This window comes from Hydra vulgaris, chromosome 03, assembly GCF_038396675.1.
Source record: "Hydra vulgaris chromosome 03, alternate assembly HydraT2T_AEP".
Classification (NCBI taxonomy): Eukaryota; Metazoa; Cnidaria; class Hydrozoa; order Anthoathecata; family Hydridae; genus Hydra; species Hydra vulgaris.
Window position 1 is genome coordinate 35,095,001 of NC_088922.1, and position 20,000 is coordinate 35,115,000.

The window sequence follows — 20,000 nt, forward strand, 5'->3', positions numbered from 1 at the left end:
CTTTTTTATAACAGCTAAGTGTTGACAAATATAAAAAACAATTTACAAATACTTTAAAACCCTTTGCTTTTAATGTGTTGTAACTATTAAGATCTTATTTGTAACAGGAGCTTTAAAACTATTAATATTTTGAAAGTATTTTAAAGTATCGCATTGTAATTAAATTTAATTTAAGCCTCGTTAAAAAATATTTAAACTAATTTAACAAAAATTATCAATTGAATCTAAATTCGGTATTTGAAAAAGATTATATTTCCTTTTAATTTATTTCTTAAAACAATCTTATACTTAACATAATCTTTTGCTTGTTTATCACTATTTATCTATTTTAATTTTTCGTATTTTATGTATTTAATTTTTAATAAAGATTATAAACAATTTATAGATAGATTTTATCAGTTACCTCAAAAAAAACACTTCTCACTATTTATAAGGAAAAAAAAGTTTTTAATTTCATTTCCCTTATAATAATCTATGATGATCTATGATAGAGAGATGTTTTACGTTATGAATTTTATGTAATGAATTAGTTAGCAGACGATTAGAAAAAAACTCTGATAAAAATTGCAAAACTATTTTACATTCATTCAAAATTCTGAATAAACAACACATAAATGATATTAAAAGATAATTTACATATTACAAAAAAAAAGTTTTGACCTAACTGAATGCTTTCGAAATTTATATTTTACAAAAAAGTTTTTGCTTAACTGAATGCTTTTGACATTAACGAAAAAAGCAAGCTGTGTAACGCTACTTAACAAGGCATGTCAAAAAAAATTTTTTTTTGACAAATTTATTTCTATTACTTTATCTCTAAATCCTTAAATAAAATTTGTAATAAAATAAAAAAATAGTATTTTTGTTTAAACAATAAAACCTTTTTAGCTTTTATTTAGGAAATATTTTATTAAATACATTTAAACGCTCATGAAATTTTATTATGTTTTAATTAATAAAAGAAAATGTAAAAAACAAACTTTGACACTGTAACTTTAAAAATAGTTTTATTACTATTTTAGATAAAAAAAAAAAAAATTAGAACTGCGGATAAAAATCAAGACTTAATTGCGTCAAAGGAACATTTTTATTCGCCCTTCACAAAATTCATTCATCTGGTACCGCTGGGTGACCACGAGTGTACATCTCTGTGTTTGTATGTGTGTATGCGTATGTGTGTATATATATATATATATATATATATATATATATATATATATATATATATATATATATATATATATATATATATATATATATATATATATATATATATATATATATATGTATATATATATATATATATATATATATATGTATATATATATATATGTATATATATATATATATATATATATATATATATATATATATATATATATATATATAGATATGTATATATATATATATATATATATATATATATATATATATATATATATATATATATATATATATATATATATATATATATATATATATATAAGAACATTTTATATATATATATATATATATATATATCTAAAAGGACATATAGCAAACACTAAACTTGGGTATATTTATGCTTATAATAAATAAGAATGTTTTGCAAAAAATTGCAGCGATTAGAGCCTGGAAAACTAAAACCTTAGTTACAAAAGTTTGAACAACTCTTACATAAAATACGCTAATTATTTCCAAATAAAATAAATTTAAATAAAATTAAAAAAATTGTTTAATTTTATTAGTTTAATGTATTAATCAAAATAATCAATAACAGGAGAAATAAAAACTTGATTTGAATTTTATCACTACTACATTTTCAAGCAATAGTGTCAATGCTGATAGAAACTAAGCACCAGCAAGTAGTGTTTTCATTAAACAAATAGCTATTTATTTAACTTCTGTATCAAAGTTTAAAGAATAGTACTATTCAATAAACAAATAATTTTATTTGATAAATGAAAAGTACTATGCGATAAACAAAGTTTATTGAATTACTATTACTACTACATAAACTACTATTTACTAAACAAAGTTTGTTAAACTTTGTTAATAATAGTAATATAAACAAGGTTTAGCAGATAGTAATATTTGTTCAACATGATGTGATAAAAAAATAATTAAAATGTGCTATTATAAATTAAGTAATGCTAAAAAGTTAATAAATAAAAAATAACAATAACAAATAAAAAAATAATACTAAAAATAAAAAGTAACAATAAAAAGTAAAAATAAAAAGCAAATAAAAATAATTTTAAACAAATGATTGTTATGTCATTTAAATGAAAATATGATCAAAGGAGGGATACCAAAATTTTATTAATAATAAAATAGTATTAAAAAAAAAAAAAATTAAAAAAAAAACTAATATCTTTTTATTAAATAATCTCTACTGTTTGTTGCTTTATTTTGTATTATCTGATTTTAACTTTTAACGCTACAAATTTTACATGCGTTCTTATGTAAATTTCTTTGTTCGGTTATGATACCAGCTCCTGTTTTAAAACGTAAAGTGGCGCGCCATTTATGTACATAAGCAATAAGCCATTTCAGTCAAGCCTCTTTTTATCAATTCTTAATATTTAAGCAAGTCTAAAGATATTGTTTAAGCAGTAAGATAAAAGTAATTAACCTTATAAAAACCACTTATGAAGTTTGAATGACAATTACTTTGATATTTATACTATTTAAACCATCAAAAATGTTCAGCAAAAGAAAAAAAAAACGTTATATGTCACGTAAAAAAAGAAATCATAAAAGAAATTTAATAAAATTTTATGATTTCTTTAAATTAATTTCTTTATCATCTTGCAAGCGCAAGAATATTTATTTAGACTATTTCTCATAACAAACAATAACGAAAATATTTACTGAATTTAAAAAAAAATATATTAGCTAAAAAATAGTACTTTTGATGTTTTAATTTTTTTTTGTTTGTTTTGTTATAAGGATTGGTTTTATCAAAAAAATAAAAAAAACATTAATTATTACAAACTTTAAGTGACATCTTATAAAGAGTTCATTTTTTTATAATTAAATAAAAAGCTTCAAAAATTTTTCAAAAATTTTTCAAAATAATGTTTCGAGGGAGTGTAGATACCCTTGTTATCAAGAATATACTTGATAACATTACTAAGTATAAATATATTTAATAACGAGGGCATCTAAACTCCCTCGATGTATTGTATTGAAAAATTAATAGCAGAGTTATATTTATAGAAGTTTTTTATTTAATTAATTATGGCAAGTATTTACGCTTGAAGTAATATAACTCTTGCAATGTCTTGTTTATAATTATAAGAAAAATAATAATTAAGAAAAATAATATTTTATAATAGTTACATCAGTTTTATGTAATCAACAGATTGTGCAATATTGAAAAATTTTTGATTAAAAAAATCTAAATTTCTTGTAAACATGTTATAACACTGCATAAAAAATGTACATTTACAAAAATGTTTATAAAGTGTTCAACTTTTTTGTCATAAGCCAAGTGAAAGTGCAACAATATATACTTTTTAATAAATTGTACTTGGAAACTTAAATCTTGGTTTGTCACAAAAAAAAAGTGCAGTTAAAGTGTAATTAACTTCAGTTTTTTTTTTTTAACAATTAATATTTTTTATTTTGTTTAACTTTTTAAAAGTAAAAAATTATTATTATTTATAAAGCCATAATATTAAAAATAATGAAAACAAAAAAATTTAACATATTATAATTCATTTATACAAATGTAGAGAAAAGAAAGAAATTAATTTATGTTAAATGACAATAAAAAATGTTTTATTTAATATTAAAAACAAAAAAAATGGAAACAAAATAAACAATCCACAACATGTACATTTACAAAATAACACTTCTAGATTTTGTTTTGCTGTAATTTATTTTATTGTCCTTGTTTTGCTGTAATTTATTTTATTGCCGTAGTTTAAAAAAGTGTCCATAAATAAAATAAATAAAGATAATTTTATGATGCCAAAGTCACGACGAGCTAATGTGCTAAGCTGTTTTTATTTAAAACAACACCTGTAATACCCAAAGTAAATTATTTGTGTTTCAAACATTAATGTGTACAATAAATTATACAAAAAAAAAAACAAAAAAAAACAACTCAAAATCAGATTCTTGAACTTTAAAATAAATTTTAACAAATATTAGAATGAATAGCAAATAGTATATTTATTGACGAAATTATTTGAGGTTCAAATACTATTTCTTTAACGAATAGTATAATATAATATTCACTATTTGACTTGTGATGCTAATTAGTTTCCTCTATGTTACATACCATCATAAAAAATTAGTCTCCTCTAAGTTACATGCCATCATAAAAAATAATTAGTTTCCTCTAAGTTACATGCCATCATAAAAAAAGCATTTATATTCGTATGGGCCTTGAAAACTTTCCTAACAGAAAAAAATGTTTTACATGTTAATTAGAGTTTGATTAACATCATTTTTAATCTCTACAACATCAAAAGTAGAGATTAAAAATCTCTACTTTTGATGTTGTAGAGGAAATAAATTTATTTTTTGCAAAAGTGTTTTTTTTTTTTAATGAGTTGTAAACCAAAGTTATACTGTTTTGTCATTTAATTAAAGCTATGAAGTGAAAAGAAATAACTGCTAAAAATATCAACAACAAAAAAAGATTGTTTAAAGTTTTGGCTCAAATCAAAATTTCATTTAATCTAAACTGAAAAAGTTTGCTCACTAAATGGCATGAAGATATTTTCTTATACTTTTTATGTTGTTTAAACTTTTTCTGTTTATTTAAAGATCTGCTTCAAACAACTTTTTTTTGGATTTTTACTAGATCCAAATTTTAATTAAAACTAGAAAAATATATTTAAATTCATTTAAATATAATTGAGTTTTTATTTCTAAAACAGTTAGCGAAAAAAAAAACAAGAAAAGAAAAAAAAACAGAAAACAAAAAAAAAAAAAATCATTTAAATAATATTTATAAGAGCTTGCAAAAAAGTTCTTTTTAAAAAATTTTTTTATGGTTTTTTAAAATCTTGAAATCTTATTTGCTCAAACAAATGTTTAATATCTAAAAGAACTACATGAAAAATAAAAATAAAAAAACTTACATAGATCAAGACTCTTTGTATTTGCATTAAGAGTTTCATATGTCACCTTTTTGCTGGTCAAACTTGCTATCATTAACTAAAAAAACATTTTGTTATTAAACATTAAATTTGATGTAATGCATTAATGATACTTAAAACCATTGTTATTATTTGAAAGATTTTACACCCAAAGAATACTAAATATCTAATTATCTACACAAGTTCCACAAACCTTGACAAATTAGGACTATAATTTTTAATTTTGTAAAATTTAATATTTTTTGTTTTCTCAAAAAAATTATGTAATGTAAAAAGAAACTTGAAAATCTAATTTAATTATAAATACATTGGGTTGCCAAATTATTAGAGAGAATTTAATACATAACTCGTAGTTATTTTTAATCATTCTTATTGTTAGCTTTATTAAGAATAACTATTTATTCATAGCTATTTATTTTTTTATAAAAAGTGTTAACATAATAAATTAACATAATAAATTAGCTAACAATCTAAATATTTTTGCATTATCACCCTTTGCTACAATAATAGCTTTTAAACGCCTGGGCATGCTTTCTATACAGACTTTGGTGTTGTTATGTCTTTCTTTACGAAGACTTGGGTTGTTATGCCTTTCTTTAATAAAGATTTCTATCAATTACTGCTTCGTAGCGATGGTTTCTTTGGCAACTTCCTGTTTTGTGAACTCCCATAGATTTTATATGGGAATGCCTGCCAAGGCAAAATTGCACACTTTTTTAGCTAGGAATGTTGTAACACTCCTAATTGGAAAAATGTGCTAGCTTTGTGGCATGATGCCAAATCGTGCATGAACATATACTTTTCATTAGCATAACTTTTCATTAGTCTTTCTTGATCCTTAGGCAGGAACCTATTTTTATTTATAGATGGGAAAAGGAAAAAGAAGGGATGAATAGATTGTAGAGATAAAGGTTGTGACTTTTCTTTGGAATCATTGGAAAAAAATTGCAGGAGGGATGTATGAAATGCTATGTATTCTACAAGTATACAAGAATATAAGATGTATTTTACTGGTTTTTTATACATATTTTTTGTTTGTTTGGGTAGGGTGTCAATTCTTAGAGGGAAAAAGGTAGATGTTTAGAAAAAACCTTGATTGGAAAATCAAAAATTGAAAATCGGAGGTTAATCCATCTCTTTTTACTAGGTAGAGTAATTAGTTCAACTTTCTCTTGAAAAATAACAACAAATGTCTGATATGTAAGAAATTATTAAAAATAAAGAATCTAAAAAGTTATTAACATAAAACAAAAATAAAAAAATAAAAAAATTTAAACAATACTATAAAATAAAACAATATTAATTAAATAAAAACTAAACAAAGCACAGTAAACTCACAAGCCCATCTTCATCTCCAGAATAATCATCAAGATCATATTCAAAATCACTTGCATCTAAAAATTCTTCATTTAAACTCTCCTCCATAATGACATCTTTGTTTTCTGTTGTTACCTGCTGAAACAAAAATAATGTCAAATATTGAAAGCAATAAAACTCAATAGAATCTAAAATATAACCAAGAAACCTTATTTTCATTATTTGCAGCTAACTTTAAAGAGATTTCTTTAATAGGGCCTATAGTTTCCAATATTGTTCCTAACACATCTTCTGAGCTAGCCAACTCTCTTCTATCAATTTTGCTAGAGTCAATTTCTTTAACAAGTTTATCCTTTTTTTTTTCTATCGCAACAACCTTTTCAGCAGATACTTTTGAATTAAGAATGACAGCTTTGTCTACTCCATCAGGTTGACTATTGATTTCGCTTAATGTACTGGGAACCTTTAGAAAATCTATAAAAAGACCGGTATCTGCATGTTCTGATGACTTTCTACGAATCTTAGCTTGATACTCAATATATGAAAGTTTTTTAGATTTGTCAACTATAGTCTGCTTAACATTTTTTGCTTCTTTTGTTGCTTTACTCAAAACTGTACTTTGATTACTGATGGCTGTATCTTCTGCATCTTTTGGTTTATTTGCTATTGTAACAGTTGGTTTTGGTTTAAAAACACTAAAATCTATACCCAGCTTTTGAAAGTTTTGCTTTGCTTCTGATATGTTTTTATGCAAATCTTTATCATTTGATTGAAAATTATTTAACACAGTTTTACTTTCTGGTTTTTCAATAACAAATTCTTTAACATTTTTTTCAAAAGATTCAGAACTAATTTGTTCTTTTAGATCAACTTTGTTATTTACAACTTTATCAGCAACTTCACTAATATCTGCAATAACCTTATCCCCAGTTTCACTTATTCCTGTAACAACTTTATCACCTGTTTCACTAATATCTGTAACAATTTTAAAAGCAGTTTGACTAATATCTGTAACAAATTTATCACCAGTTTCACTTATACCTGTAACAACTTTATCAGCAGTTTCACTAATATCTGTAGCAATTTGTAAAGCAATATGATTTGTTTGTGAATCTGTACAAATATTTTTAGTAGATTCAGTTAACTTATTGTTTTTTTTTATTGATTTTTTTCTAGATACAGAATCAAGATTAATTTTTGAAAAAACTGAAGACAACAAAAATTTTGTAGACAAAGATGGATTGCTTACTAATAAAGATGATGCTGTTCCAGATGTTTCTGCAGTAATAGGTAAACTAGTATTTGAAATGTTGTTGTTAATTACAACTTCCAAAGGCAAATTAGAAGCTTTATTTTTATTTTGAGACTCAATAGGTGAACTTGAAGTTTGTGAGCTTTCAAAATCTGTAGTCTTAGGGTTGATATCTTTATTGAGAATTTGATTTTTAGGTAAAGCATTTTTTCGAGTAGGTGAAATCGATTCTTTATTTCTAGAATATTCAGATACATAATCTTTTTCAAATTGAACTCCACTTAATGAAAAATGTTGTACTGGAACGGATAAAGAAGAATCTTTCATAGGAGTAGCTAAAGGAGCACTTTGGACAGAAGAGGACGATGAAAAAGTTGACACCAGAGGGAATGACGAAGATTTAGCATCAAGAGGGGATAAACCAGAACTCAGAGAAGATAACACAGAACCTTGAGCAGAAGGGGAAAAAGAGGTATTTGGTACAGGAGGTGATGACGAACTTCGTATTGATGACCCAAGCTTTGATTTGAGAGCTGATAAGCTTTTTAAATTTATTGTTGGTTTTTTTTCATTAACCTTTAATTTATTAACTTCTGGAGAGATGGCATTGTTTTCTGGATAAATAATGGTATTTTCACTTTTTTTTTGAAGTTGATCAACAAGTGATATGTAACTGTTACTTGGAGAACCTAATACATTCGAAAAGGAAAACACATTCTCTACTGAAGTTACTGAACTAGTACTTAATTTTGGAGATTTTAATGAATCATCCGATGAATCGTCTAATATTCTACGAATTCTCTTCTTTTTTGATTTAGATTTAACATTCAATGAGTTATCAGCATTTGCTAAATCTTCAGTGTCAAATAATACAGGACTTAACTTTTTTGATTCTTCTACAGCACGTTCCATTTCATGCCGCTGTTTCCTCGTGAAACCTACTCAAGCAAAATATATTATTAGAGCAACAACTAAAAATGATTAGAGGCTAGCAAAGGTGGTGGCCACAAAAAAAGATGGTAGCCACAAAAAAAAAAGAATGTGGCAACAAAATTTATAACTTAGATGTGCCTAAAATCTAAAATAAAATAAATTTTCTAGTAGTAAAGTGTTTATTCTTGTAACAAATTATTTAAAAAATAATTTGTTACAAGAATACAAAACTTTTGTAAATAAGTAGATCAGTTGATAATTGAAAAACATAAGATAAATTATCAATAAATCAAGTAACTTTTTTTCCTAGGTGATATTTATTATGCTAGAAAAAAAACGCCTCTTGTCAGCAATAAATGATAAAAGTGTGTTTTGTAACACATTGCATAAAGATACTACCTTGATCGTCTGATAACCAGATTGATTTTCAAATAAATCTTTAAATGGCCAGAAAAATGAATAATGCTAAAATTATCTAATGGTCAATTAGAAATGGTTCAAAACACTTGAAAGAAAAATTGGAAAGAATCACCCATAAAAATCATTGACATATAACACATTTTAGAACATAAACTTTTAAAATCCAAAGTAAAGCAAAAAAAGTTTTTTTTAGAGTTAATTTCAAAAAATTTCACTTTTTTAAATATTAAAACATCATTTATTATAACTATTTATTTATAAACTTTCAATTTGATAAAAAGGATTTTTTTAATTTTTATTTCACTACATATTACTTAAAATTTCTCATTAATTATAAATCAGTGAGAAAATCTGCTTTAAGAAACCATTATAAATTAATCAGTTAAAAATCTGTTTTAAAGTAACAATTATATATTAGTGAGAAAACCAGATTTAAGTATTAGAAAGAGTGGCCTGTGTATTTTTGTGCAGCACAATATTCTTGAAAAGCATATTGTACCTTTTACCTTGTGGTTTTAGTGGCCTTTGCTAGTCAGAAATATTTGAAATATTTCTGACTAGCAAATATAGCAATTTCTAATATGATAAAATAGCAATTTCTAATATGATAATGAATGATATAAAAATAGCAATTTCTAATGTGATAAAAATATAATATAAAAATGATTGAAATATATCTGATATAAGCAAAGAAAGACTAAAACTTTTAAAAATCTTTTAAATAATAAATATACCAGCAAGATCAGTGTCAGTATTTAAAAAAAGGTCTGGTTTTTTTCGCTTTGGCAAACTACCTCTCGTTGATTCTGTTTTCTTTTTAACATTATCCTGTAATTTTGAATCATCTTGTTTTCTTGTAGTTTTGGCTTCTTCTTTTGGCTCTTCTTTTACCTTTGACAAAGCAGATTGGGTGCCAAACTCCTAAATAAAAAAGAAACAATTTTCATTAAAGATTTAGACAATAATTCACTACAATAGATTCTTTTGATTTCTTACAGATTCTTACAACTTCTATTGAAACTTTAACAATTTTTATAGAAAATAACTTTCAATAAAAGCATTAATAATTTTTATGGAAACACTTTCTATAAAAACATTAACAATTTTTATGAATACACTTTATATAAAAACATTATAGATCAATTTAGTCATCTTTGGTGTGCGGATTTATATTTCTGTTCTCATCCTCTAAATGTGTTCTGTATGTGTCCCTAAATGCACTCTATATAATGAAATGAATAAAAAACAATTATTAGGGATTTAATAAGACTTAAATGTTTGATGGGTCTCTAATAAAATCAATAAAAATTCTTCAAAAGCATGAACCCCCTGATAATATCCTTGAAGAGTATGTCAATCTCAAAAATGAAAATTTTATATAAAAACTATTATTTTAGATTTTTACATTTTTTCAAAACAATTTTTTTAACTATTCAAAATTTCTCTTTTTTTATTTCATAAAAACTGTTTTTTTTTCCCCTGATAATTTTGTTTCATTTATAATTTTTTTTGATAAAAAAAAATTTCATTGAGTCTCATTGTTTTTTGAGATTCTGGTTGACTAAGATTTAAAAAAATTTTTCAAATGCAACCCCCTAAAAATAATCTTTATAAGCTATATTTTGAAATCTTTTATCATCTTATCATTAGGTGATGTTCTTATAAAAAAAAATTGAAAAAAGTAATATTTAAGGAGTCTGAAATTTTACAGCTAAATGTTCTGATTTTTATATGCAAATTATTATAAATTAAGGATTCATTAAATGTGCATCTTTTAAAAATACACACCTCACATTATTTTAAAATACACACCTTTGTTACATTCAACTTGTTTTTCTTAAGTTTTTTTCTTTTCCTACGTTCTTCTTTGTATTGCTTAAGCAATTCATTGCAAGAGAGAAGATTTTCTAATGGCTCCCAAGTATCTTCATCAGATTTACATCCTTTCCATCGAACACGAAACACGCGACGCAGTCCATCCTGAAAAAAATATGAGATCATTGTCTGTTTAAAAACTAAAACTTTTATTTTTATTTTAAATTATTCAACTTTTATATTTAATGAACAAAAATAGCAAATTTACCAAAAACAAAAATACCAAATTTACAAAAAACAAACTTGAACAATTGATAAACCATAGAAATAGGTAAGCGATAGATTTGGGGTGATTACTCACACATAAAAACAGTAGATTGGGGGGGGGGGGGAGAGTGACTGCTGACACATTAAAGAGGATTTAGACACATTTTAAATTTGCTTGAGGGAAATTTAGAACAAAGTTTGTAAACTTTGTCAATTTTTATAGGACTTTATACATTTAATAAATAATATATTATTTATATATTATTTTTATTAAACATTTCTAAATAAAAATTATATATATACTATTTTTATTATAAATTTTTAAATAATATATTATTTATATATTATTATTTTTATTATACATTTTAAAACATTTTTACTAGTTTTAATTAAAATATTGCACAAATATTTTTGGTCCAAGTTAACTTATTCACCCCATGGGATTTTTTCATTTATCCAATTCTTAGTTTGAATTCTTTAAAAAATATATGCATTAAGAACTTTACTTTGTCTAATCGAGATGCAACAATTTTTTCTACTTCAAAAACATCATCTTCAGAAGCAAAGTCAGACATTGTACCTTAAAAACAGTAACAAAAATTTTAATAAAAAAAAAAAAAAATTTGTGCATTATTTATTTGAAAAACTTATGACATGGTTCAAACCTATAATTAAATAATCAGCAATAACAACTTGAAGACTTTTTAAAACTGTTTGTGTAATGTTAGTGTGTGCTTTAAAAAGTGTTATTTAAAGTGCACTAATTAAAAAAAATTATTTGTAAAAGATAACTATAAAAAGGATAAAATTACATTAATCTCAACACCAATGATAGCTATTATGAAAGCCACAATATTGAACCAATTCCAAAGTTCTTCTTTGTAACAATAAAAAAAACATGTCATAAATGCTGTAAAACAAGATTTAAGAAAGTTGAAAAAAACAACAACTTTGCAATCTATTTTTATTAAGATATTGTATATTTTATCTCTTTTATGTTAATATATCGTCGGGGATAGTGCAAATCCGCATAACTAGCATTGGCTACTATATTTGGATATTAATAATTTTAACAACAAATATCTTTTACACATAACTTTTTGAGCAGCCGTGGCGCAGGGGTTAGAGTTATGGCTCAGAACCCAGAGGTCCTAGGTTCGGCGCCAGCTCTAGCTTAACAAGCGACATTGGTACGGAAGAAGGCATGAACTTCCTGTTAAATGCTCTCCCGCGGTGCTCTATGATAAGACCGTAAGGACTTCTGGGAGCACCTAAAATAACTACAAAAAAAAAAAAAAATGTTGTTGACATTACAAAAAACATGAATAATACTCTTTATACTAAAATGAAACCAAAATCTGTTGAAATAAAAAAAATTTTAAATTTTAAACTTTTTCAGTAAAAAAATGTACTGCAGATACGCGGTATTATCCAAAGCTAGTTACGCAGTTTTGCACTATCCCCGACAATATATATAATACAAATATTATATATATAATACAAATATTATATATATAATACAAACATTATATATTTAATACAAATATTATAGCAAAAATAAAGTATTATTGGTCATATACAGTCATTAATGTGCAAGAAAATTATTCATTTAAACATTTTTATTTAAAATATATATTTATATTTTAAATAAAAATAAAATATAATATTTATAAATTCTTCACTTTTTATATTTTTATATCAAATTTCATTTAAATTTTATAGCTGCTCTAACAAATGTTCTTCATAGGAAAATACTGCTTGACCAAACCCTAAGCATATGTATTTACTGAAGCTTTCATCTATTGTTATTTTATTACATCATTAGTGAAGTTTAATGCAAGCCTATTTTGGCAGTACAAGATATACTTATACTTTTTTTAGTTTTCAGAAAATATTTTCATATATTGTCATTATTAAATCAAAATTTAAAAATAAATAAATAGAACAACAATAAAATTTTAAGACTAAAAAAATTCTCTATTACCTAAAAGATTTGCAAGAGTAAAAACTTTTAGTTAATGTATGTACACTTAATGTATGTACACTAAATGTATGTACACTTAATGTGCCAATCAATACAAAAATTAGTCAATGTATGTACACTCACTGCATCTACCACTAAATAATTCAGTCAATAAATGCAAACTATGTTGCATATAAAAAAATTAAACACAATTAAAAAAGAAAATATATATATATATATACATATACATATATATATATATATATATATATATATATATATATATATATATATATATATATATAGATATTTATATATATAAATGTATATATATACATATATATATATAATATATATACATATATATATATATATATATATATTATATATATATATATATATTTATATGCATGTATATATATATAGATATATATATAGATATTTATATATATAAATGTATATATAGAAATATATATATATATAATATATATATATATATATATATATATATATATATATATATATATATATATATATATATTTATATGCATGTATACGCATATAAACATCTACCCAAATGACAGGAGAATAAGATAGGAAAGCATTATTGTCAATTATTGAACTATTACCAGGCTTTAGTACATTCACTAATGTTTGGGATGACACCATACAAAAAAAAAAAAAATAGACAGCTTATATACATACATTAACAGAAAGTCAGGGCCAGGCAGTATTTACTGTAAACTTACAGTATCAGTCAAAAGTATTTTTACTATCATTTTTTGGGCAATAGCTTCTTAACGGAAAAAATTTAAACCATTCTTTGTTTGTGGAATTTACACCAATACAAATATAGTTTTAATTGGTAGAAGTTCTTTTGTTTTAATAAATAATTGCACTTAGTTTGTCTTTTAGAAAAGGTTAGTTCAAAAGAATTTTTACTCTTGATTGTTGAATATCTTTTTTTTTATAAATTTTTATATTTACATGGAAGTTTATCAGCAAACTTTATTGAAAATTATTCAAAAATGAGAAAACACTAGGAATATAGTGAATATCTTCGTAATTCAGTAGTAAATGCAATTAATCATTGTGGAATCACAAAAGCGAAAGTTACTTGTCAATTTATGGCATCTAAACAGTTTGTATGTGCATGGATCAAGATAAAAACATGCAGGGAAACTTTAAAAACAAAACCCAGATCTGGTCAACCAAGAAATCTACTAAAAGGGAGAAAAGGTGATACTCACCTTACTAGACCGCAGATTACTTCTAAATACAACAAATATTTTGAAGTCAACTGTGAAAAGACGTTTACATGACAACAATTTATTTGGAAGATTTCATAGTCAAAAGCCATTGATTTCAAAAAAAACCGGACAGCTTGAGAAAAATTTGCCAATGAGCTTTTACACTGGAATAAACAAGATTGGGGTGTGGAGTGATAAAAGTAAATATAATTTGTTTTCAGCTGATGGTATTAAGTATGTTAGACATCCAAAAAATGAAAGAAAAGACCCCTGGTACACTACCAACCATAAAACACGGAAGTGGTAGTGTCATGATATGAGAACTTTGATAGTTATCCTCATTTTTTCACTTTTTTTTTTCAAATTTATTTGAAAGTAAAAATACTTTTGATCCAAGCAAAAATAATTATTTAAAATATATTAATGAAAAGTCCAAAAAAAAAAAAATAAACGATCTCCACCTACTGTCAATACTTTTTTTTATGCGAAAACAAGTAGTAAAAGTACTTTTGAATGCTACTCTCATATATATATATATATATATATGTATACACACACACACACACACACACACACACACACACACACACACACACACACACATATATATATATGAATGCATGTATGTATGTATTTATGTATGTATGTATGTATGTATGCATGTATGTATGCACATATATATATATATATATATATATATATATATATATATATATATATATATATATATATATATATATATATATATATATATATATATATATATATATATATATATGTATATATATGAATGCATGTATGTATGTATGTATGTATGTACTTATGTATGTATATACAATTGTTAAATTAAATAAATTTAATATGTAAATACATATACTATAAATGCTAAATTTTTTTATCTATTATTTAAAATTTTTGTGAGACAATCTTTCTGAATAATAATAAAAAATATAAATATATTATTACTCTTTTATATGCTTCTTTGTCTAAAAAGTGTCAAGTGTACAAAGTGTCAAGCCAATGTATGTATTAAAACCATTGCCTAGCCATTACCTATTATATTGTTGATTAAAGTAGACTTTAATCAGCAATATAAAATAAATGAGGTAAGTGTGGTCTTATAAATAAGAATGATGTGGTTTATTTGCTTAATAAATAAGAAATATCTGATAAGTTTGTTCTTGAAAAAAAAATCTGTACAAAATAAAACATTGTGTTTTTAATAAAAACAATTTATAATAAAAACAGCATATTTACATATCTGAATAAAAAAATACTTTCTAATAAAATGAAAAATGAAATAAAATATTCAATAAAAGTCTTACAAAAATCTAATGAACAATAAACCCAATAAAAAAATTAAATAAAATATTTAATATAAGTCTTACAAAAATCCAATGAACTATGAACCCAATGAAAAAAAATTCAGAAAAAACCTATTAAACTATTGAATTTTAATAAAAATTACATTTTTAGCAGTCAGTAGTTTTATAATATTTTAAATCTTTATTTAGAACAGTATAAAAATAAAAAATCCAAACAAAAGTTAAAATTTAAAAAAATTAAAACTAGTTATGTAAAATGATGTTACAAAAATTAAATTATAAATAGGTTTAATGAATTCAGTTATCTAATACAGATGTACTCCATAATAAAATAATAATGAACTCCATTATCTATTACATATTTACTGCATCATAAGTCATTGTTATCTATCACACATTTACTCCATCATCCGTAACTGTTATCATAAGATTTTGTTCAGGCCAAACATAAAGTCGTGGTAACTTTAACTAAATAACAAATATCTAAAACTTTAACAAATTTGTAAAGAAAATCTTCAATATTTTGAACAGCTTTAATATTAGATTTTATAAGAACCAATTATCATTTTCGCTTTCTCGATGCATATGTGGATATGCATCTTTCCATGTACATATTTACCACCCATTATCAATGTTTTACTGCCTAACATCATAAAACACTTAACACATAGCTGAAAACTTTTAAAATTTTAACTTTACTAAATTATGAATGTTAAAGTACTCTTTAATGAACTACTTGCACAAAGCTGCCTCCATGACTAAGCAATACTGAAATTTATTTGAAAAATCTTGAACTAATAATAATAAATGTCATAAAACTGAGCTCCAGAATCCAAATAAACAATTACCATCAAATCTTTTTATCTGATTTATAGCATTGATGTTGTGATAATCTTATCTGTACTTTTACTTCATTTATACTTTTACTTCATTTATTATACTTTATGCTGTCCTGAGACCAAAGAGCATATATAAATACTAAATGTTTACTTCAAATTATAAACAATAAGTACTTCATATTTCAAACAGTAAGTATACTGCATAGTACAAACTATCAATATAATTACTGCATACTAGAAACTATGTATACAAATACTTCATATTATAAACACTGTAAGATAAAATGTAACTATTCTGCACACTACTGTTTACACAAAATGCTTTATAAAACTATTTTTGCCTAAGTCCCCAAAAAACAATATACTTTATGAGGTCTTTGTAGTTCCTCTAAATCTTTAACCAAAATCTCCAGAAAGTCATCAGTAACCAAAACCTGAAACAATACTGAAGTGTTAGTTTTAAAAATGCATATAAAAAAAAACAAAAAACCAAACAAAAGTTTTTTCTATTAATATTGTCAGAAACTGATAATTTTAAAAATGTATGTTAGAAAATAAAAATAATTTTGAATGTTGCAATATATTAATAGTTTTAATAAATTAATAGTAATAAAAAACTTCTTTAACAAAAAAAAAATTTTCTTTAATGTTATTAAAAACTGAAAATTCTAATGCATTCTTGATAAAATATTTTGTATTAAAATATTGATATTGAAATATGAACCGCAAACTTAATTTTTTTTTTTTTTGGTTCAAGATTGGCAGAAGCAAATTGTGCAATAAAAAGATTTAATATCAGGCTTAATGTAATAACAAAAAAAATTTTAATTACTATCAGATATGATCAAATAACAAGGAAATTTTAATAACTATCAGATAAAATTTGTATACTCATATACTTAATATGTATATTAGGAATTGATTGTATTACTTCAAGGCTTTGATTGTTTTTGACATTTCAAATTTTTTTGAAAGAATCTTTGCAGATCAAAAAGATAATTATTAAGTTATGATTAGTTTTCTCAAGTTCAATAAATAAAATTTTGTTCATCAATTTCTTACTCTTGATGTAATAATGCAATAATAAGATATCTACCAGAAGCAAGTTTTATTAGCCACAAGTAAAATTGCTGATATTTTTCTATAATATTTTTGTAACAAATTTTATAACAGTATGTCAGCAGCTACTAAGGTTCCATGCAATTAATGAGCAAATTGCAAATATCTTATAACTGGTTGTTTTCCAATCAAACTCTGTATAGAAGTTGCTTCAGACATTTATTTTAAAATTTGCTTTTTCTAATGCCAAAAGTAATGTAATTAATGCCAAAAGTAATGTAATTAATGCCAAAAGTAATGTAATTCATTTATTCAGGTCTAAAAATAAAAGTTCTCACTAAACCTTTTTCATACTCATGTTTATAACAATTTTTCTTGTACAAAAACTTTTTTAAGTAATTGTATAAAATTGGTAATTACCTAATTTTAACAATTTTATAAATCAAAATCAAATTAGCACAAATCAAACTAAAAAACATTTTAATTACTAAAAAATGACTAAAAAAGTATTGTTAATCAGATTTGATTAAATCAGATGATTCAAATTTGTAATAACAATTTAAACAATCAAAAGCCTTAAAGATTATTATTAAAAAATAATTTATTAGAGGGTGATACTAAATTTGACCAGCAGTGGCGCTCAAATTTAGTAACACAGGTTGGTTAGAGCGCATGCTTCAGAATCAAGAGATCTAAAGTTCCATACCTGCTCCGGCCATATATATGGCATCAATAAGGAAGGGTGTATGAACCTACTAGTTAAATGCTCATCTGTGGTGCTCTGTGATAAAACTATTAGTTATTATGGAGCACCTTAGTAACCGAAACACAAAAGAAAAGAAAAATAAATAAAAAACTTCAGAATATTTTATACTAAAATTTTAAGTATAAATATGCACATATATGGACTTAATAATAAAAGATGCATAATCATATCTAATTTGTAACAATTGTAACAATCTAAAAGCTTATATTTTTTATACAATTGACAAATATCTTGGTTTCAATGAAAAAGTAAAGTAAATAAAAAGGTTTACTGGAAAAAATATGCATAGCATTACCCTCTGCACATTACTATGCAGATTATATTGGAAACAGAAGGAACTGTCAAATTAGATTATAAGAAAAGATTTTATAAAAAATAAAAATGAGAAAGAAAATATTCAAATAAATTGAACAACAAATATAAAATACAAATCTCTGATTAGACAAATCTAGTTACAACATTTTTGAAGAATATAAGCAAATTCTTAAGTACACACAATTATATATTGTTTCAAATGAAATGTTGCAAACATTAATTCTATTAAGGATTTAACCTTGTTGCAATAAAATCTTTCTAAACTAAGTAGAAATTTTTCCAACTTCTCATAGTAAACGATGTTGGGATATGATGGTACTCTCAAATATCACTTCTCACATCACAATTGTATTTGTTTCTAGTCTCTATTTTCTAAAATTTAGCCCTGGAACTTATTATAAAAACATATAACATCTTAACATTGATTGACTAATACCAATATTAGGACTGAGAAAGACCATAAAATTGAAATATTTTACAGGCAGAGACTTTTCAAAGCATTATTATCTTTAAAGTTAACAAACCAAAAGTTTGCTAAATATGGTTTGCTAACTTTAAAAACTGATAACAGGTTGACCTATCTACCTAAGTGCAAAAATTAATTTCTCCTCTCCAGATTGAAAAAATTAACACCCTGTGCTAAATTTCAACATTTATGGTGAGTTATTCTAACTTTTGGGCTTTAATTAAAATCAATGCAGGATTTCAGAGCACTAAAAGGAGCCTCCAAAGTTCAGGTCAGGGTAGCAACATTAGTTTTTGCTATGGGTAATAATAACTGTCTAACAAAATTTGTAAATATAATGAGGTATAATAACATCTGTCCAACAACATCTGTAAATACACTGAGGTATAATTACATCTGTTCAACAACATCTGAAATTCCATTGATGTCTAATAACATCTGTGTAAAAAGTATGATATATACAGTTGTAATTACATCATTTTAATTATCAAAGTATAATAATATCTGTGCAACTACATCTCGAGACTTTACAGATGTAGTTACATTTTTCAATTATGTTAAGAATAACTACATCTGTACAATTACATCTGTGGATTCTACAGATGTAGTTACACCTTTTTAATTATATTTAGAATAACTTCAGAATTTTTTTCTGATGTAATTGTATCAGGCAAAAATTATTATATAGTAATGCATTTTTAACCAGATGTAGTTACATATATGATTTTTTTCAAATGTAATTACATCTGAAAAAAAATGTTAACTAATAATGCATCATTTTAAACAGATGTAGTTACATATAAGATTTTTTTCATTTGTCATTACATTTGAGGAAATTCTTCCAGATGTTATTGAACTTGGAGAAAAATTTCCAGATGTAGTTACATCTTCCTAAAGATGTTGTTAGGGATCATTGA

At 23.9% G+C, this 20,000-nt stretch overlaps 2 protein-coding genes across 13 annotated transcripts in view; both read right to left on the bottom strand.

Annotated features, from left to right (window-relative positions):
* Window positions 1–12,020, bottom strand: part of LOC101234803 (M-phase phosphoprotein 8) — a 46,613-nt gene extending 34,593 nt beyond the window's left edge. For 7 of the 12 annotated variants that reach the window (XR_010637534.1, XR_010637535.1, XR_010637536.1 and 4 more), the window contains exons 1-7: window positions 11,913–12,020; window positions 11,607–11,680; window positions 10,831–10,998; window positions 9,753–9,939; window positions 6,622–8,603; window positions 6,435–6,551; window positions 5,079–5,154 (exon numbers count right to left, since the gene is read on the bottom strand). Coding sequence is in view for 4 of the 12 variants with exons in the window: in XM_065793008.1 (XP_065649080.1) it covers window positions 5,079–5,154; window positions 6,435–6,551; window positions 6,622–8,603; window positions 9,753–9,939; window positions 10,831–10,998; window positions 11,607–11,675 (2,599 nt within the window). In the remaining 8 variants the exon portion in view is untranslated. The remainder of the gene's footprint in view (window positions 1–5,078; window positions 5,155–6,434; window positions 6,552–6,621; window positions 8,604–9,752; window positions 9,940–10,830; window positions 10,999–11,606; window positions 11,681–11,912) is intronic. The other 5 variants (XR_010637539.1, XR_010637540.1, XR_010637541.1 and 2 more) reach the window with 1 other exon arrangement.
* A 3,458-nt stretch (window positions 12,021–15,478) lies between these two features.
* The window catches only part of LOC100215212 (suppressor of fused homolog), a 25,446-nt gene continuing 20,924 nt past the window's right edge, over window positions 15,479–20,000 (bottom strand). Inside the window, exons 10-11 of the mRNA XM_065793013.1 lie at window positions 16,843–16,911; window positions 15,479–16,106 (exon numbers count right to left, since the gene is read on the bottom strand). Coding sequence (XP_065649085.1) covers window positions 16,029–16,106; window positions 16,843–16,911 — 147 coding nt within the window. The 3' untranslated portion in view covers window positions 15,479–16,028. The remainder of the gene's footprint in view (window positions 16,107–16,842; window positions 16,912–20,000) is intronic.